We start from the raw sequence: 23,886 nt of genomic DNA on the forward strand, positions 1-23,886 counted from the left end.
TCCCTGAAGTATCTTCCTCCTTGCTTCCTCCCCCCCCCGCCCAGAAACTCACTCCCCGCTGTCCCTCAGACTTACCAGACATGCTCCTCCCCCAGGGCTTTGCAGGGAACAGTTCCCCTTTACCTAGAATGTCCCTGCAGACGTCCGCAGGACTCCCTCACCTTCGAGGCTTTGTCCAGATGTCAGCTCCTCAGTGAGGCATCCCTGACCACCCTGGCTAAAAATGACTGTACCCCCCTCTCCACTTTATTCTTCTCTGTAGTACACATCATTTCGAACATGTCATTTGCTGTCTCCTCCACGATAAAGTTCAGAAGTTTCTCGTGGGAAAGGGGTTTTGTCTGTTCTGTTCACTGCTTCATCCTCAGTGCCTAGGACAGGGCCTGGCATATAATGGGTGTACAGTAAATGTACCTGAGTGACTGAATGTGTGCAACTCAGCCGGAGGGCCTGCCTGGGACTAAAGGAAGTGGAGAAAGGATGAATTGGGCAGGAGACTGGCTTGGTGTTCAGGAAGGTAATGGATGGGGTGTATCAATGCAAATAAAGGACACAGGCTGAGACTTTGTCACAGACGTTTCTTGGAGCGAATATTTCATGCCCCCTCCCCAATGACAAGGCTGGGTCTTTGGCCCCCATCCTCCCCCACCACTGCAGCCTGCACTGATAACAATATTGAGGTCACAGACTGGCTTGGAATCGAGATCAGGAAGATAAATGTCGGGGTGCCTCCCCCAAATCTGGGGGCCAAGCATCCAATCTGAGGGGCAGGCAGCTGGGAAATTGGGCCTGGGGGCTCCAGGGTCTGAGGTCTTCCTGGCTCCCAGGGTCAGCCCTCCACGCACCCCTGATTTGGGGGTGATGAAGAGGAATCATGGATCAGAGGTGGGTATCAGCAGGGAGCAGGACCGGGAGACCTGGGAGAGGCGGTGCTGGGAGGTGGGGGCCGGGGGAACCTTCCCCGGCTCCCACCGCTTCATCCGCAGATCCCACAGCACCTTACAGCACTCTGGTCCCCGTCCCACCCCTCCCCAAAACGAGGTAGGTTAAGAATGGAGCTTCCCCCCGCCCACCACGGAAGGGAGGAGACCGAGGCACAGAGAGGGGGATGGGGACCCAGGCTGCCCCAGCCCCCGGTCCCTCCGCCCTCAGCTCTGGTGGGTCTGACAGTGATGAGAGCTGGGCAGAGTGGGGATGGGAGGGACATCCCCCTATTCTCTCACCCATCCCAGGGTCTGGTTGGGAGAGCTGAATCTCACAGGTTCCGGATGTAATAAATAGTTAAGAATTTAAAGGAAGTGACAGAAGGATCTAGCCCTCTGACCCCCTTGACCTATCCCTTGAACTCCTACAAGGTCATCCAAGTCTGGGTAATGAAGAAAGGTAAGTGCACATTTCCAGATGCTTGGGACCAGATGCAGGTCCCAAGCCCGCAGAGCATTGAGATTGTCTTGCTCCAAGATCTTGATCCTCCCATTCAGGCCATCAGATCTGAGGTACCCTGGAAGTCCCATCCCACTCTGGAGAGAGACTGTGACATCCCCCTTGCCCAGAAGAGGGATCACAGAGGGCCACGAGATAGGCTGTCAAACTTCGCAAAGCAATCCCCAACTCTGAGATGGAAGGGAAGGGGTTAACAGGGCAGAACAGAAGAAGTTTGGACTAGGACTTGGGCTCAAGGTCGGGCTTGGGGCTGAGTGCAAGGGGTGTGCATGTGTGTCTGTGTGTAGATCCATAGCTAGCCTAAAAAGTGACTTCGTGCACAGTGTAGCCAGCAGAGTGCAGTGTGAACTCCAGCCACACCCCCACCTTGACTGTGTGGCTTTGATTAGTGAACAGCTTGCACAATCATCTACGGCAATGCTAGGTCCTAAAGATGGGAGTGGGGGAGCTCTGGGGTAGTTCTGGAATTCAGAAACATGAGCTCAAAATGTTTGTTTTTTACCCTAGTAAAAGGGTAGTTCTGTAAGATGCTGGGGGCTTGGGCTGGGATCCTTAGGACTTGAATTCAGAGGTCTGGGACCTTGGGGTTTCAGGGGCTTATAGACATCAGGATTCAAGGGCAGCAGGTCTTGGGGAATATCAGGCTTAAGAGGCTTGAGTCCAAAGAAATCTGGGATCTGAAGGTGCTATGGCCCTGGGGCACTTCAGTTCTGTCTCTGGTATGGAGGGACCAAGGTCTTGAGCAGGGACAATCCCAATGTTGTGTAGGCTTGAGCCCTGAATTTGGGGTATCAATGGCACCTTGGGGTCTTGGGACCAGTGCTCCCAAAGCACCTTGGGGTCGCTCAGGGGCTGGGGGCCAAGGGGTCAGAGGTCTGGGTTGCCATGAACATCCCATCTTCTGGGAGCTGGGCTTCCAGCCTTTAGGGAATTGAGGATCTGTGGATACAAAGCAGCCAAAGATTCCAGACTATTATGGGGCTTGAAATCCAAGTCTAATGGGTTTTGAAAAAGGGTTATCCGAGGACTTGGGACCAGTGTCTTGGGCCCCAAGGTGTTGGTGGCCTTCAGTACTACATAGGGGAGTACGAGGCACATCAGAGTCCCATATAGGAGATCCAAAGCTCCTTGGAACACTGCCTTGGGGTGGGTGGGTCTACAGAGGTCTTTGGTCCTTGGCTCCCAGAGCATCTTGGAGTCTGACATCTGGATCTTGGTTGGGGGGAATGGGAGAGACTCTGAGATGGGTCTCCCAAGTCATCTTGGTCAGAGAACATCTGTTTGGGCATATCGAACGACTCAGGGCATTGTAAGAGAGTTTGGTGTCTCAGGGGTCCTGGAGGCTACAAGAACATCTCAGATATGGGTGCCCCAAGTTTTCGGTGACCATCTGGGGTGAATCTGGGTTCTATGGTCTCAAGATCTGGGAGGAATCGTATACAGGCAGGGTCGGGTATTGGTAACTCCTGACTAACTCCGGGGCTGTAATCTGAGGGTTCATGGCGTCAGGCATGATAGGGTCTGGGTTGGTTATTTGAACAGGGAGTTGGGGTTCAGGGCCCTGCATCTCTCAGGGATACAGATGCTCCCCAGCCTGCCCGAGGTGTAGAGTCTGGGGGATGCCTGGAGTCTCCTCAGTCTAGGTCAGGGAGGGGATGGTGGCAGGATGGGGACACCAGAACTCAGGATGCCTGGGACCTCTTGGACAGACATCCCAATGAAGCTGGGTCTGGGGTCTCTCAGTCCTAGATTTGGGGTCCAGGTTCCAGGTCTGGGGTCTCTCAATCCAAACTCAAGCTCCAAGTTCCGGGTGTGCCTAGGTTTGGGTTTGGGGTCCGAACAGAGTCCAGGGTCCTGGACCCTCAATTTTGGGTCCTCGGTGCAGCTACTGGACCCACCAGGCCGTCCTCACCGCGCCGCCTCCTCGTGGCGACCCCCGCAGCCAGCGCAGCCACATCGTGCCGCGACCCAGTGGCATGCGCGCAGGGGCGCATAGCAGCAGAGGCAGGGCACCGCCAGGGAGAGGGCGGCCAGCGCGGCCCAGCGCGCGGCGGGACGCGGGTGGCCCGGCTCGCAGGCGCACGGGTCCGAGAAGTCGCCCTCGGCGTCTGACAGGCAGTGGTAGAGCAAGCTCTCGGCGCACCACAGGCAACTGAGCCGGCGCACCAGCAGGCGACCCGGGTCCGGGGCCTCCGCGCAGCGGCCACCACGCCCGTCAGCTCGGCGGCGGAAGAGCGCACGGCAGTGCACGCAGCGCGCCGCCTCCTCTGCCTCCGGGGAGGCCTTGGCCGGCGCAGGGGCAGGGCCGGGGCCGGGTGGTGGGCGAGCCGGGGGCGCTGGGGGCGCAGCCTCGGCGAGAGGGGCGGGTAGCGCGGTGGGAGGCCCCAGGGCTGCACCCCTCAACGCGCCGGTCTTGGCGAAGCGCACGACGCAGGTGGACAGGGCGAGGGGTGCGGGCGGCCCAGCGCGCCGGTAATCCTCATAGCCACGGCCGCCCCAGCCCGGGCCCCCTACCCCGGCCAGGGGCTCTGAGGGCTCCGGAATCCCCGTGAACGGTAGGAGCGGAGGGTAGCTCTGCGGGACGAAGGGACAGGAGAACAGGTTAGCAGGGTCTGTGACCCCCACACTCCACCACAATCCATCCCAGTCGCAGAAGACTTGAGAATCCAAAGACCCCCGCCTCAGGCCTCATTCATCCTAGGAGGCTGTCCTGGGATCCTGAGTGTGTGGGTCCGGCACTCAGACTTCCAAGCCCTCAGCCCACTCCTCTCACAGGGGACAGAGGATATCAAAGAACAGACCAAAGGCACCAAGCCCGCACCTTAAGGACCCAGTGGTCCAGGCTCCCAGGCCTGTCCTTTCTCAAGACTCAGGAAGTCCCAGCTCCCAGGTCTGGGAGCTCTGGACCCCCAGCCATCTCCTCCTTCAGGACGCAGGAATCTGGTCCCCAGGGAGCTTTAACCTCCTTGGATACCATGGCCCTCCTAACAAATTAAGCAGTCTAAAGAACTCCTTCCATGAGTCCAAAAAACTCCCTCATATACTCGAAGAATTGTCCCAGCCGTCCCCCAAACCCTTGAGTTCAGAACTCAGAACTTTCCAAAATCTTCAAGAGCGCAGGAGACACGGGAAGCCCTCACCCAACAACCCTCGGAAGGACCGAAGTCTCCAAGCACCCTCCCACCACGACTGCCATCAATTCAAGTCAGCCGGCCCCCAGGATCTGTTTGTGGCTTTCTTGCCCTTCTGGGGGTCTCAGCTCCCGCCTACCTCGGGGCCCAGCACCCTGCCCCACTTCACCCGGAGCCCCAGACTTCTGCTGGAGGTCAGAGGTCGCACCTGAGCGGAGGAGCGCCGGCGCTGGGGGGACGTGGCCGGCCCGAAGCCAGAAGCTGACTCCACAGTGATGATAGTGGCCGCCGCGGCGGTGGGAGGCGTCTCCTGGTGGCTGTGACTGGAGGAGGACTCGCTGTCCACATGGGACTGGAGGAGATTGGCGGCCTCAGAGCCGAACCCCCGGCACAGCCGATGCCCTCACATAGACCCCCTCCCGTGGCGAGCGAGGGCTCTGCGGCCAGACAGGCCTCGGTTCAAGCCCCGGCTCTGCCACTGACTGGTTGTGTGACCTCCGGCAAGTGAGCTCATCTCTTTGAGCCTCAGTTTCCTTCTCTGCAAAATGGGGATCATAATAGTGTCTATTCATAAGGATGTGGTTAGGGCCCACCGTAAAGGGCATGAGGATGCCTGAAGTATGGGGAGACTGGAAACGGTTATTGTTATTTGACCCCCTCTTCTTATCTGCTCAGCTCACCAACCTACAGAACATCAAAATATCCTCCCTTCCCAGAAGCCCTCTCCCTTGGCCAGCCAGCCACCTTCCTGCCTCATTCCCACCACCACACCTTTACGGGGGCAGCTTCACCCACCAGGAATGCTCTCCTTCCTCACCCAAACCAACCGTCCCTTACAAACGGAAACGTCTCTTGTCAGACCTCGGACTCTTTTCTGTAGCTTGGGGATCATTCTGACTTCATCCATTACTAGCTTCAGTAAACATTCATTGAGCACCCATGACATGCCAGGCTCACAAAGGCCACTGTGAGGACGTAAGACGGAGCGTGGAAAGTACAGCGTAACTCTCAGAGAGCGGAAAGTACAGTGAGCACTCAGTACGTGGGAACTGTCTGCGTGGTTTGGGTAGCCCCACCCACATCTTCCCCTGACCCTGGGACTCCGGCTTTTCTGCCCCGGGAACCAGTTTTGTTCTCCTAAGTCTCAGCAACTCCCACTGTTCCCAGCAAATGCCAAATCGCGTCTGACATTATGTGCATTTATTCATTCAATAAATTTATTCGACACATATTTACTGAACACTTACTGTATACCAGGCACTGTTTTAGGCATTGGAGATGCAGCAAGAAAGCAACAAAAGATCTTTGCCTCCTGGAGCTGGCATTCTAGCACAGGAGACAGGCAATACGCTAACAGGTAAGAAAATTGTCTATTTAGAAAAGAAATAGGGGGAATATCTAGAAGATGGGGAAAAAATTAGAACAGGATAAGGAGCATTGGAAGACGCGATTTTTAAACAGCTTACTCAGGAAAGGCGATATGTGTATAAAACCCTGAAGGGAATAAGGGGACGAGCCATGTGGAAATTTGGGGAAGAGTATTCCAAGACAGAAGGAACAGCGGTGCAAAGACCTCGAGACAGGAACGTGTCTGCTCTGTAGGAGTAACAGTGAGGGGGCCAGTGTGGCTGGAACAGAGTGAGCAAAACGGAGGATAGGAGGCCGGACACTATGGGATCTTATATGCTTTGTCCTTTACCCTGAGTGAGATGGAGCCCTGGAAGGGGTCTGAGCAGAGGAATGGCCATGATCTGACTCAGATATCAATAGCGTCTCTCTGGCCGTGTGGGGGGAACTTCCAGGCAGTAGGGAAGAGGAGGGGGGGCAGTTGGCAATAGGAAGCTGGTGGGAAGGCTGCAGCTGGAGGGTGAGGCTGGACATTCAAATTCTAATCATTTTGAAAGGGAGGCCAATATTTGATGACAGATTGGATGAGGGGCATAAAAAAGGAGAAAAGTCAGGGATGAGCTCAAGGATTATACCCTGAATAACTAGAAGGCTGGACTTGTCATTAATTTGTTCACTGTAAAAGATAGTTTATCTTAAAAAAAAAAAAAAGTTTCTGTCTTGGGGCGCCTGGGTGTCTCAGTCGGTGGAGCATTTGACTTTTTATTTCGGTTCGGGTCATGATCCCAGGGTCATGAGATTGAGTCCCGCGTGGGGCTCTGCACTGAGTGTGGGGCCTGCTCAAGATTCTCTCTCTTTCTCCCTCTGCCCCTCTCCCCCGCTCACGCGTGTACGCTCTCTCTCTCTCTCTCTCTCTCACTCGCTCTAAAGTAAATTTTAAAAAAAAATTTCTGCCTTTCCACAGTAGAATAGAAGCTCCATGAGGAAAGGGACTTTGTTTTGTTCACTGATGTATCCCCAGTGCCTAAAACACTACTTACTGAAGGTGCTCAATAAATACCCTTGAATGAATGTGTGACCCACGACAGAATGGGAAAACAAGGATAGCTGGCATTAAGTTGACACTAACAGTCCGGGCCCAGATTTGTGTCCCCTGCATGTGGCATGGTGCCTGATATACAGAGATGCTCAAGAATGTTTGTAGGATAGAGACAGCCCCCCCGGCACCCCCAGCAGAGCCGTGTCCTGGAGGAGACTCACCGTCAGAGGGCAGGGAGTCTCTGCGGTGTCCTGGGAAGGGGAGGAGGAAGAGGAGGAGGAAGAGGGGGTGAGCGAGCCTGGGGCAAGGAGAGAGGCAGACAGTGAGCTCCCCAGGCCAGGCTCCAGATTCTCCCACCCCTCCACCCCATCCTCCAGTACCACGGCCTGCACCGCTCACCTCGCCCCAGTGCAGCCAGTGCAGCCAGCAGGCTCTTCTGGAACTCGTCCGCTTCTGCGGGACTCTGAAACGTCAGCCCAAACTTGCAGTCGCCCAGGCTCCAGTGATGGAAGATGGGGTTCACCTTGTTGTAAACCAAGCCTGGCCTCAGGGTACACTCCAAGGTGGTCTGAGGGGGCAGGGAGGGGGCAGGTCAGACACCCCCTTCCAGACATGCCTGTGTCTTCCTCTTAACCCTCAGTCTATCTGCATACCTAAGCATCCCACAAACTTCGTTTCTCAACCCTAGGTGTACCCTTGAACCCTGATCGACACCCCAACACCACTCCCCAATTTTATTGAGCACACCTCTGATGCTCCAATATTTCCCCCAAGCCCTTGGTCTCCACATTTTCCTTTTCCTAGTAGCCCCTTCTGATAACCCAACATCCCTCCTTCTGACTCAATAACACCCCCCCAAACATTGCTGAACATCTCAAGGTATTACTATTAATCTCCTTCTGATGCCCTAATAATCTCCCAAAACACTACCCCCAAATTCTTATCAAACTCCCATAGATTTCCCCCTCAGATGCTGGTCAAAGCCCTAGATGTTTCCTCATATCCTGGCCCAACGTCACTGTATTCCTTCACACCATTTCAAATCCCCCTACGTTGTTCCTTCTGACCTCGGCTCTGAGATGCAACCCATCCCCCAAGCCTTTTCAAACCATCCACGTCTTTCTGCCACATCCCCAGCTGAAACTTTGACAGTGTCCTTCCAGCTCATGCCAGACAGCCCAGGATACTCCTGCTGAACCCACATATAGGACTGGAAACCCTATTTGACGCTTCCAGATGGTTCCCCACCAGATGCCTCCATATACTTAGAGCAGACAGGGGCCAGTGGTGTAGGGCCTCCTGGCAAGGATCTCTGAGCAAGATGGAGCCACAGGAGGGTTCTGAGTCAGGGGTCAGCAGGGCCCCTGTGGAACAGACTGCGTGCGGTTGAGGGAGGGAGCAGGAGCAGGGCAAGGCCAGTGAGGAGGCTGCTGTGATAGCCCTCCAGGCAACGGCAGTGGACAGGACCTGCCGAATACCCCAGATATTCCCCAAACTCCCAGTTCTTATCCAAAGACAGGTATTCACTTCCAAACCACATCCCACACCCCAGGTTGATTCTGGGCTGGGAGACGACCTCACCTCACCTCTGCACTCCCAGCCCCATCCCCTTACTTCCCCATGCCCCCACCCTACCCCCACGCCCCGGGGTGGCTCACTTTCTGGTCCCGAAGGCGCTCCCCGTGGATGACGTAGTGCCCCTGGCGGGCCCCCCCCTCGGGCCTGGCCCCTCGGACCCGACAAACGCTCACCTGGCTGAGGCCCCCGCCCCCCACAGGCAGCCAGCCCCCACTGGAGTCATCTCGGGCCATCACCACGGCTCGGACCTGAACCATGTACCTGCGGGAGGTGGGGAGACAGGGACAAAGTCAGTGAGCTCCGATCCTGCTCTGCCATTCAGCGTTCGCCCCAAGCCTCATCTCCCTCTTCTTCCCTCACATCTGGATCCACTGCACCGTCAGGCCCCGATTCTCACCTTCCCTTGCATACCTGCCTCTCCCCCCACCCCCCATGCCCACCTTCTTCCAGCATGGCTTCTTCCTTCGTCATGCCACCTCTTTTCTCCCATGCTTACCTTCTCCGTATCCACCTTTTCTCTCCGCACCCACCTTCGTCCCTTTCCCCATCGTTCCCATCCTGACCCCCACAGCCCCAGTTTTCCACTTCCCTTCCCCCTCCCTGCTCTTCCCCTATCAACCCAGTCTCCTTCTCATCCCTCAGCACATTCCCACAGCCCCACCCATCATTCCCCCTCACAGCTGGGTGCCTGCGCATATGTATTTTCTTAGAGCCCATCAACTCAGCTCCAGATCCCCCTACACTGCCTCCACACTCGGCCGCCCAGGCCACTGGCTGGGTGAGAAACCCAGGCTCTCTTCCCCCCACCCCTTCCCGGATTTATGAATGAGACCGGATGCAAAGCTCACTGAGTCACCCAGCAACGGGAGATGGGCAGGGAGCAGGGAGAGAACCAGAAATGGCCAGAGAGAGGCCGAAAGGGAGATGGAGGCAGAGGAAGCCAGAAACGGACGACCGAGACACAACCAGAGTGCATTTCATTCACAAAAATCAAGCCTGCTCCCTCAGGTCCCAGCCCATGGAAGGCAAGGGAGAGAGACTGAGGGGAGGTGGAGAATTGATCCCTCCTCCTCCCCCTCCCCGCCCCAGCATCCTTCAGAACCATCTTACCCCGCCCCCCAGCTCAGGGGACGTAGCCCTCCGCCCAGTAATCGTGATCAGCGTCCAGCCCCTCACTACCACCTAGCGCAGGGACCCTGGCGTCTGAACCTTAGGGACCCAGGCAGCGAGCTCTAGCCCCTTCCCCCACCTGCAGGCTGCCGGTTTTCCCCAGCCCTTCGGGAGGGTAAGGGGCGGTCGCAGCGCCCCCAGCCCCCTTTTCTCAATGGGATGGGATTTTGTGAATGAGCAGTCACGTGATGCTGCTTCCTTTGTCCGCCCGCCTCCCCCGACAACAGGTGAAGCAGAGAAAGAGGGCAGGGGTCCCCCAGGGCCTAGCTGGGATGGGACGCGGGGATTTCTGAATGCCCTACGCTCCCCACACATCTGTTTCCCTGGGGGAGTGGTCCCCAGAGTTCCTCAATGGTAGGGGTCCAGTTCGGAATTTTATGAATGGGGCGTCTTCGGAGAAGTCCAGGCCCCCAAATGGAGACTGATACCCCAAATGGCTGCCGCGCAGTTTAGGGGCCCCCAACCCCTTGTCCTTCCAGCCTCGGTCTGGGGGGCGCCCCGGTGGGCAGGAGGAGCAGCGCGGTCCTGGCCGCCCCCTCACCGGGACAGGCAGTCTGTCAGCCCCCGCCCCCTCGCCCCCCTTGGCACCTGCCTGGGAGGCTCCGGCCGGGCTCCGAGCGGCGGCGACTTGGCCTCCTCCTCCTCCTCCTCCTCCTGTTCGCTCCGGCTCCCTCGCTGGCTCCGGCGGCGCTAGAGACGGGCACCGGGAGCCGGGGCGACGGGGGAGGGAGGGGGAACCTGGAAGATGGGTGAGGGGGAGGGGGCGGCTTGGGGGAGGGGTAAGCGCGAGGCGGGCGTACTTGCCCGCTGGGTCCTAGAGCCCGCCACTGGCTCCAGCGAACAGCCCCCCAGCCCCCATTTTCTCGGGATCCAGAGAAGATCACCCCACTTTCCCACTCATCCACGCCATTGATCCCTGAGGATGGGGGGAAGGGTCCGGGACATGGCCTGTTCTCAGGGTTCTAAAAAGGTGAGGGTCTGCTCTTTGGGTTCTAAATGGGAGGGGCTGACTACCTGGTAGGGATCGAAAAGGGGTGGGGCGAGAAGGGAGCCTTCGCAAGGGGGCGGGGCCAGAGGGCCTTGGGAAGGAGAGTCGTTGAGGACGCCGAGGGCGCGGACAAGCACTTGCGTCATGGAAGGGGCGGGTCCACGGTGGTTGAGCCTTCTAGGCAGGCCTGAGGGAGGAGAGGGTCTTGGGAAGAGATGCGGGGGGGTCCTTAAAGGGCGGAGTTTAGAAGTAAATTGCCTTATGGGCGGAGCACATGAGAGCCTAAAGGGAGGAGCTACGTAGCGGTGTCCGTAACGGGCGGGGCTTCGAGGGAGGGAATAACGAAGAGGGGCGGAGCATTTATAAAGGGGAGGAGCTAAGGACAACGTTCTAAAGGGGTGGGGCCTAGGGCCACAAGGTCTGGGGGCGGGGAGGAAGACAGCGGAATATTTCAAAGGGAGATCCAGGTTCGTCAGGGGCCGGCCCCTTGCTGGCTCACAGGGGGGCGGGGCCTCGAGCCCGGGGGCGGGGCCTAGATCTCGGGGTCCGCCCCCGCTGTCTCGCCCACTTGCCATCACCCGCTTCACCCCCGTTCTTTTCGGTTACTTTCTGCTACGGCCGTTCCCCACCCTGCCCTGGGCCCAGGGGGCCGCGGTCTGAACTTTGGTCGGCTGGAGGAGTGGGTGAGTGGGAACCTCTGGGCGAAGACGGGGCCAGGGCGGAGCTTGGGGAAGGGGTGGGGCCTGAGTGTTGCAGGAGGCGGGTAGACCAGGAGCCGGAAAAGTTTAAGAGTGAGACCCGAAGATCTGCCGCTGCCTGGGAAGAGGGAGAGACTCAAATGATCGTCACAGAGAGAGGGATCGGAGGGTTAGAGGTGAGGACTGAAGGGTTAGTAAGACAAGAATACCGCGGAGGCGAGGCCAGGCCGGGGCGGGGTTGATGAGGCCCGATACACAATCGGGGGCGGGACCGGAGAGCATGGGCGGGGCTTGGGTCTTCAGAGCCAGGTTTGAAGGCCTGGAGAGAAGCTTGAACTCCTTGCAGGCTTTGTAGGCTACTGAGCACCATCATCATCACTGGTGTGGCCTGACAGACTGACAGAAAAGCGGGCAAGACCTGTGTCTTGGAGCCTGGAGACCGGGGACATGGCCAAAGTGTAGGGATGTGACCTGAGGGACAAGCCGGGGTGAGGGTTGGGTGCGGGGAACAGGGACCGAATCTGAGTACACTAAGAGGATGGAGCCTAAGTGTCTGAATAGCAGCTGAATGGGGCCATGAGGGAGAAGGCCTGACAGCAGCTGAATGGGCGATGGGGAAGAAGGCTTGAGCCTCGAGAGTCAGAGAACAGGAATGCAGCGAGAGACTAGTGACAGACGAGTGCCTGAACGGATCTTGGAGCACAGGGGAGGGTCTGGCGCGGACGTGTACGACCAAATACAGTCAGCCTCGTAGAGTCCCCACAGTTTGGGCGGACTGACTGGCGGAAGTTTTTCCGATCACAGTCTCCGACCTCCTTCAGAAATGGGGAACGTGCAGTCGGAGCCTTCCGCGGGCGGAGGCTCCCGAAAAGAGCAGGCCTCGGACCGCTCCTCTGACTCCCGCCGTACGTCCCCGGTGGAGCCCGAGGTGACCCCCTCCTCCCCGGCCATGCGCCTGGCTCGAGGGCTGGGCGTCTGGTTCCCTGGCAGCTCCGCGCCCCCGGGAATCCTGGTACCCCCGGAGCCCCAGGTCTCACCCTCGCCCCTGCCCCTGACCTTAGAACTGCCCTCGCCAGCGACGCCCCTTTCAGAGGAGGCGGCTGCGGCCGCGGTTTCCACACCACCCCCGCCCCCCGTGGGGACCCTGCTGCCCGCGCCGTCTAAGTGGCGAAAACCCACGGGCACTCCGGCGCCGGTGCCCCGGATCCGCGGTCTGCTGGAGGCGAGCCATCGCGGTCAGGGCGATCCTCCGAGCCTTCGTCCACTGCCGCCGCCGCCCCGGCAACGAACTGGAGAGGACCCCGACTCTCTCCCGAGGGCCCCATCCCCTACTCCGCCCTTCTTGGCGCCGCGGAAGCCGCCGCCACCGCCACCGCCACCGCCATCTTCCGACCGGCAGCCCCCGGGCCACAGAATCACTCCTGCTCGGGCCACACCCGCCACAACCCCCACAGAAAACCAGGTGGGGTACGGCAGCGAGGGCCAGACGGCCAGGGGAGCCCGCAGAGGGGCACCTCCCCAAGCAGGAGAAGGCGAAATGGCCCGGCCCGCGGTCTCCGAGTCTGGCCTGAGCCTGCTGTGCAAAGTCACCTTCAAGTCGGGGCCCCCTTTGGCCCCAGCGGCAGCGTCGAGTTCCTCAGCTGCCAAAGCCTCGCTCGGGGGCGGAGGCGGAGGCGGAGGCGGAGGCGGAGGAGGACTCTTCTCCGCTGCCTCGGGTTCCATCTCTTACGCCGAAGTCCTGAAGCAGGGGTCCCTGGCTCCTGGGCCCTCTCGACCCTCGGGAGAGGTCCCTCGGGAGTCTCAAGAAGCAGAAGGCGGTGATGGAGACGGCGAGGGGTGTTCTGGACCCCCCTCGGCGCCTGTGTCCCATGCCAGGGCCCTTCCGCCGCCACCCTACACCACCTTTCCAAGCTCGAAGCCCAAATTCGACTGGGCGAGCCCTCCCGGTGGCCCTGAACGCCACTTCCGCTTCAACGGAGCCGGCGGCAGTGTCGGGGCGCCCCGACGGCGCGCGGCCACGCTCTCAGGGCCCTGGGGCTCCCCACCGCCTCCACCAGGGCAGACGCACCCGGGTCCGGGGTCCCGGAGGCCTGCACCAGCCCTGCTGGCGCCGCCTATGTTCATCTTCCCGGCGCCCACCAACGGCGAGCCTGTGAGCCCCGGGCCAACAGGCCCACAGGAGTTGCCGCCGCCGCCGCCGCCCACGCCACCACCCACGCCTCCTCCCGCGCCACCGCCCACACCGCAGCCGCCGGTGCTCCAGCCAACGCCGCCGCCCGTGGCCCGCCCTCCCACCCCAGTCCCGGGCCACTTGGAGTCGACCCTGGCTCCCGCCCCGGCTCCCATTCTGCCCCTCGCCTTGGCTGCCGACCAGGCCCCGGCCCTGGCCCCATCCCCGGCTCCAGCTCCCACCACAGCGGAGCCAACGGTGCCTGCGCCCGCGCCCATCAAGGCCCGCACGCGCAGGAACAAGGGTCCCCGCGCAGCCCGGGGTGCGACCCGCGCGGCGGGCGCCCCCGGAGATGGTCCTCGGGAAAGTACTGCAGCCACCGTGACTGACAGCGGAGGTGGAGGGGGTGGTGGCGGCGGGGCTCCTCCAGCAGGGATGGCTAACACGGGCACCACTCGCCACTGGCCGCCCTTCCAGGTGCTTAACTCTTGTCCCTGCAAGTGTTACTGCCGCCACCAGCTGCGTCATCGCCGTCTACCACGCAACGTATCTGCCTGGTGAGGGAAGGTCGTCGGGGTGTAGGGAGGGGAGGGAATACCTCTTAAAAGTCCTGAACCCGACTTTTCCTGGATAGAGACCCATTCAGCTTTGGTGTCCCGACTCCAGCTGAACCATTACCCTTCCCTTGGCTGTATCTCAAACCCAACTGAGTTCCAATCCCCTGGGGAGCTAGAAGAAACTTGACACCATCCTGACCCATGACAAGGGAGAGGGAACACCTAGGCCCAACCTCTTGGTATCCAGATCTCCAAGCTGACCCTTGCCCCTGTGACCTTCTGGAGCCATCAGGGAGGGAAGCTGGTGCCAGCTGGCCTGATCCTATTCAAGGCCTTGACCCTGTCCTGAGGGCACCAAGAAGGACCATGTCCCAAGCTTTTCAGGGAGAGGGGCAAAGGGGAGGAATGCATGCCTCCAGAAAAGTCCTGGCCTACCCCCTGGCACTCCTGACCCCTCCAGCCTCTTCTCCTGAGGCAAGGCTTTGGCAGCCAGAGGGCACTGATGCCCCAGTCCTTGTGCTGCAGAGGCTACACCTGAGTCCTTAGATCCAGAGTGCATCCTTCAGTTACATCTCTTCCACCCCCCCTCCACACACACACACACACACACACACACACACACACACACACACACACACACACACACACACACACACACACACACACACTGAATCTCAGGATCTGGTCATCAGGGTCCATCTGACCTTGGTTCCTGAGACTCTGAATCACTGGCAGACCCTCTGCTCTGGATCCCTTGGGGTTCAGTGGAGGCAGGACAGGTTGAGGGGATGCTCAGAACACAGAATCAGCAACCCTTAGCCCCCCTTTTAAATTTGAATGGATACAGCCTTGCCCTAGACTGTTTTGATGCTCAAACATGGCCCCTCATACAGATGGGGAAAGTGAAACCTATAAGGGTTAAGGGCCTGGCCACATGGCAATGCCCTGCTGATTCTACCCTCCCCCTAGGCTGAGCACGCCCACCAACCACCTGAGCGAGCCGCCTTGGGTTGCCACCATCAAGCTGGCTGGCTCCCTGGTGGCCGGGCTGGAGCACTACGATTTGCAGGCCACCCATTCCAACTGAGTGCAGTCTGCTCAATGCCCTCTGCCTCCCCCTCCTTGACAATAAAATAACCATCTAGATATCTAGCTACCTGTCAGTCACTTGCTTAGGGTCGAAGGGATGGGATCGGGAGGGCAGAGGTCTCCATGAAAGCAGCACATCCTGGAAACGGAGACTGGGCCCAGAACAGCAGAACGGAGGTTCCATTGATCCAGCATCCGGACTGATGGGCCCAGAGGTGAGACAGTCGCATTACCCTTAACCCCATGAGCTCCATTTGAGCTGATCGGTGCCAAGTTCAGATGTTCAGCACAAATCACTCTGGAAAGCAGGGGTGACCATTCCGTTTTTACAGCAGGGAAAATGGACTCCGGAAGACTTTGTTGAAAATCCCACATCCCACAAATGGCTCCGCCAGATTTGGACTCTGCCTTAAAATACCTTCAAGGCAGGAGATACAGGCTGGGGGCGGTACAGGAGGTCGTAAGTCACAGCACTGGCTCAGGAAGGGTGGGAACCAGGGCAATCCCAGGCCAGGGCCCACACCAATGGTTCCACAGAGGTCTCAAACTGGTAGCCCACAGACGGGTTCCATTTCATAGGTCATTTAACAAACTGGTTTAATTAGTTGCAAACATTTTTAAAATTGTGATGCTTCACCCCCTTCGCTGAAAAACTCGAGCCTTAGCTTGGCCTCCCTGTATGTCCACAGCTGGCTACTACAGTCCCTCTGCCTGGGACCGGGGCTGCTCCTGCAACTGGGCCCCTGCAGTGGGCAGCTGTTTTGAAACCCTGAGCAATGGCCACTGGACAGAGGCTGACCCAACAGAGGGTTATCTCAGACCCCAGAGGGCCCCCAAACTTCTAAGTTCTTCAGAGATAAGGAACTTGTCTCTCCATCATTCCGCCCGGGGAGACAAGGGCCTGGAAGAGAGAATGTCAATCCACCTTTATTGGGGGGAACCCTGCACTGCAACTGCTTTAAATAACGTAAGCCCTGCCCCACCCCAGCCCCTGATGGCTCAGACGATCATCTCCAGCTGCCGGGCATACTCGATGACCTGTTTGGCCAGTTCCGTGGAGGGGATGGTGGTATCTTCTGGCTTCTGCTGCTGGCTGGCAAAACTGTAGTAGTTGTTGAGGCCCAGAACCCACCCTCGCTGCAGAAAGGGAAGGATGACAGATGGGTGGGGTGATCACACAGGCTCCCTCCCCACCCCATAGAGCCAGCACGAACCGACATGGGCCTGCTGGTACTCTACCCTACTCTGCTCTACTCTACCAACCTACTCCACCGGCACAACTCTAGACAGATAACTTCACCTCTCTGTGCCTCCGTTTCTCCATGTTTGGGACACGGACTCTGATCACACACCTCCCCGGGTCTGCTATGAGGATTCAGTGAATCAACACCTCTAAAGCACGGAGAAGTGTTTGGCCCGGAGTAAACGATCACTAAAGATCAGTTGTCACCATTGTTCGAGTTCAATTCCACCTCTTCCGCTCTGCTCTTGACCCTGCTCAGTACACCACATGCATAAACCATCTCCAGGGGCACTGCTCCTGCATAAATACCCCAGGCCAAGTGAGGCAAAGTCTAGTGGAGAAAAGCTGCAACCTCCAAGGAATTCTGTTAAGGACAACAGCTCAACAGGTATCATGTGTCCACCTCCACCTCATGCCAAGTGCTGTGCTCATCCCACATGCTAAATTCTAGCTCCACTCTACAGATCAGGAAACTGAAGCTCAGGGAAGTTCAGCAACCGGCCTGAGGTCACACAGATGGATTTCGACCTCAGCAATCCTGCTCCAGTGTCCCTCTAGGCCATCCCACCCTGCTATGAGCACACCCCTGACCCCACGGCCCCTTGCCCTATACCCCAGCCACCTTCTTGGCGTAGTCCGTCATCTTTTTGGGTGTGTTGAAGAAGAGGATCCGGGTGGCCTCAGTGAAAAGGATTTTCTCATAGGCCTTCTCGATGCACCCAGCAATCTCATCCCTGGGGAAAGATGAGACTCTCATTACTGAGCACAGACAACTCTCCAGGCCTTATCCTCCCCGGCCTGACACGTGTGAGCTCTGACCCTTCAGTTCAGCACTGATGGCTGGAACATGCTACCTGCCCCGTTTAATCAAGGCTTGGAGAGGGGGAGTAGCTTGACCAGAATTGCAAAGCCAGGGCCACAATAGGGTCCAGAGCTCTCAGACTCCTGGGCCCACACTCTGAATCCCACTCTCAGCCATGAGGACTTCAGACTGTCTGAAGCCCAGCCTGGGATTCACGTGAGAGGATCTCTTTACAGAACGCCCCCCCACCCCCACCCCACCCAACACACACACACAAGGGTGCTGTACCCCATTTCTAGATCTGATCCTGAGAGGGTTCCCTGCTACCACTGTTAAGAGGTACCAAGATCAACACTGAAGTAGAAAAACAGCCAAGGATCAAATCACTGAAATGAAAGGAGGGGTCAGCGCCGGGGCAGAAACAGTGACAGGGAGCGTGTGCATCCATTTCCGAGGCGTTTTATCTCCCAGACCAAGTGGTAGGTAAGCAGACACTCATTATGTCACTCCCTGTTCATTCTGGAGAGCCAAAATATTAATTGCAAACAGCTTAAACTCATTAAGTCCCCTCTTCACTCCCACCACATCTCTGGGCTTGGTTTTGCCATCCAAGAGATGGAAACCCAGCTCAGTCTGGCACTTTGCCTCCATGAACTAGCTCCACCACCACCTGGACCCTTTTATTCCTCAAGGCACATGGAAATGTCGGCCCGCCCGCCCGTGTGATGTCTCTTGTGCACGCAGCAACCCCGGAGGGGCTAGTGGGACTTCATGGCCCCTTTCTGAGGAAGAGGAAACCGAGGGTTCCACAGTTTAGGTGATCTGAGGTGAGGTCACATGCCTCGCGGGCTGGAGCACTTCTACGACGGGCTTGCTTCTCGTCTGCTGAGCGCTGTCCGGGTGCCAAGCCCACCCCTGGATCTGACACATACGGGCACGTGGATTAACGGCCCAGAGTAAAATGAGGGCTGTTTTCCACAATCTCATGACAGGTTCCCGTTCACAGAAAAGGAGAACCGATATGCCCAGCTTCCCCAGATCACAAATGGCCAGAATGGGATTCGACCTGGGGCCCTCTGACTCGAGTCCAAGCTCTTTCTGAACCTCACAGGACCCTGGCCCCTCACGCACCTGATAGTGTCAAGCAGGATGTCAATGAAGAAAGTGTAGCTCTCAGCAGGGATGTTGCCTTTGGCCAGGAACACCTTGTTATAGCTGCCCTCCATCAGGTACTGTAGAGGTGGGGGTGGGCAGGAAAAGGGGATGAGGAAGAGGTAGCACAGAGGGCTACCAGCTGAGGCCCCGCCATATCCCCAGTGCCTTCATAATCCCCTCTGCTAGAACACCCTTTGCCATACAGTCATGCATTCCCCAGGCAGACTGGACGCGTCCTCTTCCAGGAAGCCTTCCCTGGTTTGTACATGTACACACACATACACACACGTACACACATGTACACACACGTACACACATTCCTTCTCCAACCTGCCTTGGACTGGTAGCTAATTATCTTATCTATCCTCCAATCACAGGAGAGACAGAGCTGGATCCACCCCAAGCTCATTCCTCCACTCCTTTGCTCTAGCTGTGCTGCCGGCCATAACTGCTCTCTCTCCCATCCTCCCCACCAACCTCAACAAAATCCTCCCATGAGACCTCAGCTCTAGGAACTCCTTCCTAACCTCAGGTACTAAGGCTCTCCCCTGACCATGCTCAGCTTGCTCTAGAAATACTATCCTCTGCTTTCCCTCAGTCATGCCAGGCATGTTTCTGCCTTTGGACCTTGGACTGGCTGCTCCCTCTACCAAGACCAGTTTCCCCCCAGATGTCCATACGATTGGGTTCTTCACCCCTTTCAAGTCTTCCTCGAATGTCACCTTTTCAGCAAGGCCTTCCCTGACCACCTTATTAAAAAATTCACCCATGCTCCGACTCACCACCCTCCTTGCTACTTTTTCTTCATAGCACTTAACACCTGACAGACCACATAAACTAATCTTTTTAAAAAAATCTTTTTATGTACTGTCTGCTTCCTCATCTGAAATGTCATGCCCACCAGATCATGGATTTCAGCCTGTTCTGCTTGCAGTGGTCTGAAAACCAACCCAGCACATGGCTGGGGCTCAGCAGCTGTGGACAAATGAGCAAATGAGCCAACAACAGGTGAACCCTGCCCATTCCTCCAGGAAGTCTTCCCTAATGTCTGTGCCTGCACCACCACCTTCACACCTGCCCCTCCCATTGCCCCCTCACCTGCTCCAGGGACACAGGATGCTTGATGTACACATTGGTTTGGATGTCCTTGGCAGGCAGCCTCTCCAACTCCGTGTGGAACTCAGCCACCCGGTTCTGGGACAGCAGGAAGAGGAGGTTGAGGCCCAAGAGCTGGTGCATGTAGGCTGACTCGGGGAGCTGCTCCCTGTGGACCAGGGTGGGGGAAATAAGGTAAGGAAGGCTTAAGTGCCTAGGAGCCCCGCCTACTCTAGGCTCCAGGGACCCTGATGATGGCCCTGTGCTGTCTCCTTGGAGAAGCATCAGGGCCTTGGTAGATGAAACTGAAGCCCAGAGAGGCATGAAGTCACAAGCCATATGGGCCCAAGCAAGTGACTTTACTTCAGTAAAGTGACTTGGCCTCAGTTTCCCTAACTGTAAAATGAGTACTACCACAGCATCCATCTCATAGAAGGTGGGTCAAACGAGTAAGGGTTAAGTGAATTAAATGACTTAATCCAAGTAAAATATTCAGAACAGTACTTGGCTACAAGTAAAATGATCAGAACAGTACTTGGCTAAAATAAATATGTGTGAGTGTTAGCTACGATTATGATATTAAGAATTATCATTCTTCCTTTAGGGGGGAAAATGAGCCTTAGGAAGGTGAAGTCATTTGCACAAGATCACATAATCAGGAAGTGGTAAAATGACTTTCAAACTCAGGTTTGCCTGACTTCTGATGTCAAATTCTTTTTTTTTATTATTATTTTTTTTAAGTTCATTTATTTTTGAGAGAGAGGCAGAGCGCAAGCAGGGGAGGGACAGAGAGAGAGGGAGACACAGAATCCAAAGCAGGCTCCAGGCTCTGAGCAAGCGATCAGCACAGAGCCCGACGCCGGGCTCGAACCCACGAAATGCGAGATCATGACCTGAGCCGAAGTTGGACACCCAACCAACTGAGCCACCCAGGTGCCCCCCCCTTTTAAGTTTATTTATTTATTTTGAGAGAGAGTGCAAGCAGGGGAGGGGCAGAGAGAGAGAGGGAGAGAGGGAGGGAGGGAGGGAGGGAGAGGGAGAGGGGGAGAGGGGGGGGGAGAGAGAGAGAGAGAGAGAGAGAGAGAGAGAGAGAGAGAGAGAGAGAATCCCAAGCACGCTCTGAGCTGTCAGCGCAGAACCCAACGCGGAGCTCGATCCCACGAACAGCGAGATCATGACCTGAGCTGAGATCAAGAGTCAGACACTTCACTGACTGAGCCATCCAGGCACCCCTGATATCAAATTCTTCATCATTAATCCACTCAGGCACCATTGAGTTAAAAATCATTAAGTTTTATATTCAACACATATCCAGCAAATCCCTGCTCTACGCCCAGCCTCATGCTAGGCAGTACTGGAACATAGCAGTGACCAAAATCCCTCTGCTTTTAGGAGTCCAGTGGGAGAGACAGGTGCAGGATGGGTTGGGGGGTGGGGGGAGCACAGTCAGAGGGGTCAGGGCTGATACAGCATCGGAGGCCACAGGAAAGAGTTTAGTCTGGAGCCTGAGGGCTATGGAAAGCCATCACAGGTTCCAAGTAGGGGACTGACGTTGGTCAAAATTTAGTATCACACAGATTCTACTGGCTGCCATGAGGGATGAATCCAAGGGGGCAAGGCTGGAGCCAGGGCAGGTGAAAGGTGACAGGAGCGGGCAGTGGAAATGTAGTGTGGGAATGTGGAGAAGGGAACAGATTGGAGGCCAACAGAGACTGGATGGTACAACCCCAGGATAAGGACCTCCAGGGCAACCACCTGACCCTGCAGCCTCTGGAGACACAGCTAGGCAAACAGGGAGTTCCCGGGTGAAGGAAGATGACCTGAGTGGCTGGACCAGCAGCGATTGAAAAAAGCACCTGCACGGCTCAGTCAGTAGAGCATGCTCGACTCCTGATCTTGGAGGTTGTGAATTCAAGCTCCACAAGGGGTGCAGAAATTACTTAAAATTAAAAAAAAAAAAAAAAAAAAAAAAAGCCTACCATATAACTCCCTGCCCCCACCCAACGAGGGGCAGGACCCATCCTCACTTGTAATCAAAGTAGTAGCATTTGAGCTGGGCCATGTAGCGTTCGAAGGAAGGGATGTCCTTGCGCAGGATGCTCCACTGGGCCCCAATCTCCAGAATGTCACCTGTGGGGGGACAGAGCAGGCTCTCAGGGGGTGACAGAGTCCCTCTCCTGACCACCATTCCTCCCATCACCCCCAGCCCATCACCCCCCCCCAACCCCAGTTGACACTCACGGGCCAGAATGAGCTGCTGTTTGGTCAGTTTGGTCCCTGTGGTTGGCAAGAAGTTGAGCTCCAGCAGAACCAGCTGACAAGGAGAGCAGGGAAAGAAAACGATGGGGCTGCAAGAACAGGTTACTTACATTTTCTAAGCCTTAGTTTTCCCACCTGGGAAATGGAGCTAATCATCATCCCTGACTCATAAGGTTGTTGGGAGTTTTAAAGGAGGAGTCAGTCCTCATAAAGCACTCAGAACAGGGCCTGGGCACACGGAGTGCCCATTTAGGAGGACCTCGTGTTACAATTATTAATAGCTCCACTAGGTAAACAGAAGACATACTCCATGCGTGACTCAGTGGAATCAAGGGGGTGGGGGGACCCTAGCACCTTCAGTTCTTGTTAGACCTTTCCCACATTCTATCAACTCCCATCCACCCTCAGATCTACACCAGGGAGGGAGGGGAGCCAACATCCCCCCATAGTCCAGCCCACATCATTTCTTATCCGACACACCTCGCTCAGGGACTTGGTCCAGCCCACAATACTTGTACTCTTTCACAAACACGGTTGGTCTGAAGCACCCTGGGCACCATTCTGGTCCTCTTCTATAAGAATCTTTTTTCTAGGTTCAGTCCTGTCTTTAAAACTCAGCTGCTCCCTCCCATCCCCACAGATGCGTCCCTAACCTCCAGATCTCTGATCCTGACTTGGTCTGGTCTAACCATACACCCCTCATCTCGGGCTTCTTTCATCACCCTGTCCGGTCCTCATTCCCCACTTGCTTTCGTCAAGAACCCACCCGCCCCCGCCATGAGAAAAACCCCGGTACTCTCAGCTAGGCCTCCAAACACCAAAACATTAACCTTTCACTCGCTTGTACCAAAACATTTCCATCACACCTCCCCCCCCCGCCACCCCGTGGGGCCGTATTTGATCCGTTCCAAACCTCTCTCACTTCTTCACCCCTGTAAGCCCGCACTTTGGCAGTTCGAATCCTTCACCCTACTGGATCCCCCTGCCCGCCCTGGTCTCGCTCACGGCCGGGAACTCGGCTGGGTCTACACCCCTCGTAGAGGCCCCCGCCGAACCCTACCTTGAGACGGCCCAGCTCTTCACCGCACTTGCTAAGATTGGGGCTTTTGCGGTTCCACTCGCCCTTAAGTTGCTCGTACATGCCGGCCGCGACCTGCAGGACTGCGCCCGAGGCCGCCGCAGGCCCTGAGCCAGAGGCGCCGGGCGACCCGTTCACCGCCGCGGCCGCCATCTTCCGTGATGCGGCAAACCTCCTCCCCGACTTACGGCAGCGACGCCTAAAGCCTCTCGCCCGGCGGAAGTGGGGCCGAAAGGTGGAGCCCAGAGCCGGGGGCGGGGCTACGGCTGCCGGCCCCGCCACGCCGCGGTTAGCGTTCAGTCGCTCTCGGGGCGGTGCCCTTGGAGCCCGGCCCTTAATGAACATGTCAGTCAGAGCTCCGCCTCTGCTGTCATTCAAGATGGTGACCGGAAGTTCGCTCCTGCCCTAACTGACAATGGCCGCGGTCGCAACGATGCCCCCACCGGCCGTAACCAATATGGCTGCACTGGCTTCAGCCCGGGCGTTCCGGACCCTGCTTTTCGGTCTTCAAGGTTCCACCTTCACAGAAGCTCCTCTGAGCCAGGAGGGGGCGATGGTAGAGCTCTGTGCCATCATTTCCATTTTATAGATGGTAGCATCACTGCTGCTAGACCTTGTAGCTTCTTTTTCCTGCCAGTTTGCTAAGGGATAAGCACTAGATTTTGTTGCTTTAGTTTGTATTAACATACTAATGAAGTTGAGCATCCTTCCTGTTTATTGAACATTTGGATTTCCTCTTTGAAATTTATTTAAACACTTCTTTTTTTAAGTTTATTTATTTTTGAGAGAGAGAGAGCGCAAGCACAAGTGGGGAGGGGCGTGGTGGGGGGTGGGGAGAGACTCTGTCAGTGCGGAGCCAGATGCAGGGCTTGAAATCCTGAACTCCGAGATCATAACCTGAGCAGAAGTCGGTAACTTAATGGACTGAGCCACCTAGGAGCTCCTCCTTTTTGAAATTTTTGGTGTGGTCCTTTTCCTATAAGTTTTTAAGTACTTCTGTATATTGCAGATAAAACCTTTTGTCTGTTGCGACTATTTTTTGGT

The 23,886-nt window shown here is 56.8% G+C and overlaps 3 protein-coding genes across 12 annotated transcripts; 1 reads left to right on the forward strand and 2 right to left on the reverse strand.

Moving 5' to 3' along the window:
- Window positions 1–73: 73 nt before the first annotated feature.
- SPRED3 (sprouty related EVH1 domain containing 3) lies at window positions 74–10,990 on the reverse strand. Of its 7 annotated transcripts, none has more exons than XM_023244926.2 (6): window positions 10,301–10,990; window positions 8,619–8,799; window positions 7,360–7,528; window positions 7,182–7,258; window positions 4,783–4,926; window positions 74–4,017 (listed from the first exon to the last, which is right to left on the reverse strand). In XM_023244926.2, exons 2-6 carry the CDS (start codon window positions 8,793–8,795, stop codon window positions 3,352–3,354), a joined length of 1,233 nt encoding a protein of 410 aa, XP_023100694.1. In that variant the 5' UTR covers window positions 8,796–8,799; window positions 10,301–10,990; the 3' UTR covers window positions 74–3,351. The 7 variants fall into 7 exon arrangements, with proteins under 7 accessions (XP_023100694.1, XP_044901548.1, XP_044901549.1 ...); XM_045045613.1 differs by lacking the exon at window positions 10,301–10,990 and adding an exon at window positions 9,217–9,582; XM_045045614.1 differs by lacking the exon at window positions 10,301–10,990 and adding an exon at window positions 9,035–9,107.
- Window positions 10,991–11,227: 237 nt separating this feature from the next.
- GGN (gametogenetin) lies at window positions 11,228–15,273 on the forward strand. 4 transcript variants are annotated; one of them, XM_045045612.1, is made up of 4 exons: window positions 11,228–11,379; window positions 12,199–12,299; window positions 12,456–14,121; window positions 15,091–15,273. In XM_045045612.1, the coding sequence occupies exons 2-4, from the start codon at window positions 12,218–12,220 to the stop codon at window positions 15,206–15,208; spliced, it is 1,866 nt and encodes a 621-aa protein (XP_044901547.1). In that variant the 5' UTR covers window positions 11,228–11,379; window positions 12,199–12,217; the 3' UTR covers window positions 15,209–15,273. The 4 variants fall into 4 exon arrangements, with proteins under 4 accessions (XP_044901547.1, XP_044901545.1, XP_044901546.1 ...); XM_045045611.1 differs by lacking the exon at window positions 11,228–11,379 and adding an exon at window positions 11,417–11,570; XM_045045610.1 differs by having other exon boundaries at window positions 11,229–11,379; window positions 12,199–14,121.
- Window positions 15,274–15,790: 517 nt separating this feature from the next.
- Window positions 15,791–23,202, reverse strand: PSMD8 (proteasome 26S subunit, non-ATPase 8). Its single transcript, XM_011289865.4, has 7 exons — window positions 22,825–23,202; window positions 21,747–21,819; window positions 21,533–21,635; window positions 19,509–19,674; window positions 18,387–18,487; window positions 17,076–17,187; window positions 15,791–16,347 (listed from the first exon to the last, which is right to left on the reverse strand). Exons 1-7 carry the CDS (start codon window positions 23,185–23,187, stop codon window positions 16,210–16,212), a joined length of 1,056 nt encoding a protein of 351 aa, XP_011288167.1. The 5' UTR covers window positions 23,188–23,202; the 3' UTR covers window positions 15,791–16,209.
- Window positions 23,203–23,886: the final 684 nt, after the last annotated feature.

Source organism: Felis catus, chromosome E2 (assembly GCF_018350175.1).
Source record: "Felis catus isolate Fca126 chromosome E2, F.catus_Fca126_mat1.0, whole genome shotgun sequence".
In the NCBI taxonomy this organism is placed as follows: Eukaryota; Metazoa; Chordata; class Mammalia; order Carnivora; family Felidae; genus Felis; species Felis catus.

Bases quoted from the DNA above. Each gene is read 5' to 3' on its own strand.
- SPRED3 (XM_023244926.2), bottom strand. From the start codon at position 8,795: ATGGTTCAGGTCCGAGCCGTGGTGATGGCCCGAGATGACTCCAGTGGG. The intron at 7,529-8,618 runs GTGAGCCACCCC...CTGCCCCCTCAG, and splicing joins AGCGCCTTCGGGACCAGAAA to ACCACCTTGGAGTGTACCCT. The intron at 4,927-7,181 runs GTGAGTCTCCTC...AATCTCCTCCAG, and splicing joins AGACTCCCTGCCCTCTGACG to TCCCATGTGGACAGCGAGTC.
- PSMD8 (XM_011289865.4), bottom strand. From the start codon at position 23,187: ATGTTCATTAAGGGCCGGGCTCCAAGGGCACCGCCCCGAGAGCGACTG. The intron at 17,188-18,386 runs GTGCGTGAGGGG...ATCTTTCCCCAG, and splicing joins ATCCTGCTTGACACTATCAG to GGATGAGATTGCTGGGTGCA. The intron at 16,348-17,075 runs GTGGCTGGGGTA...CCCTTTCTGCAG, and splicing joins TGACGGACTACGCCAAGAAG to CGAGGGTGGGTTCTGGGCCT.
- GGN (XM_045045610.1), top strand. From the start codon at position 12,218: ATGGGGAACGTGCAGTCGGAGCCTTCCGCGGGCGGAGGCTCCCGAAAA. The intron at 14,122-15,090 runs GTGAGGGAAGGT...CCCTCCCCCTAG, and splicing joins CCACGCAACGTATCTGCCTG to GCTGAGCACGCCCACCAACC.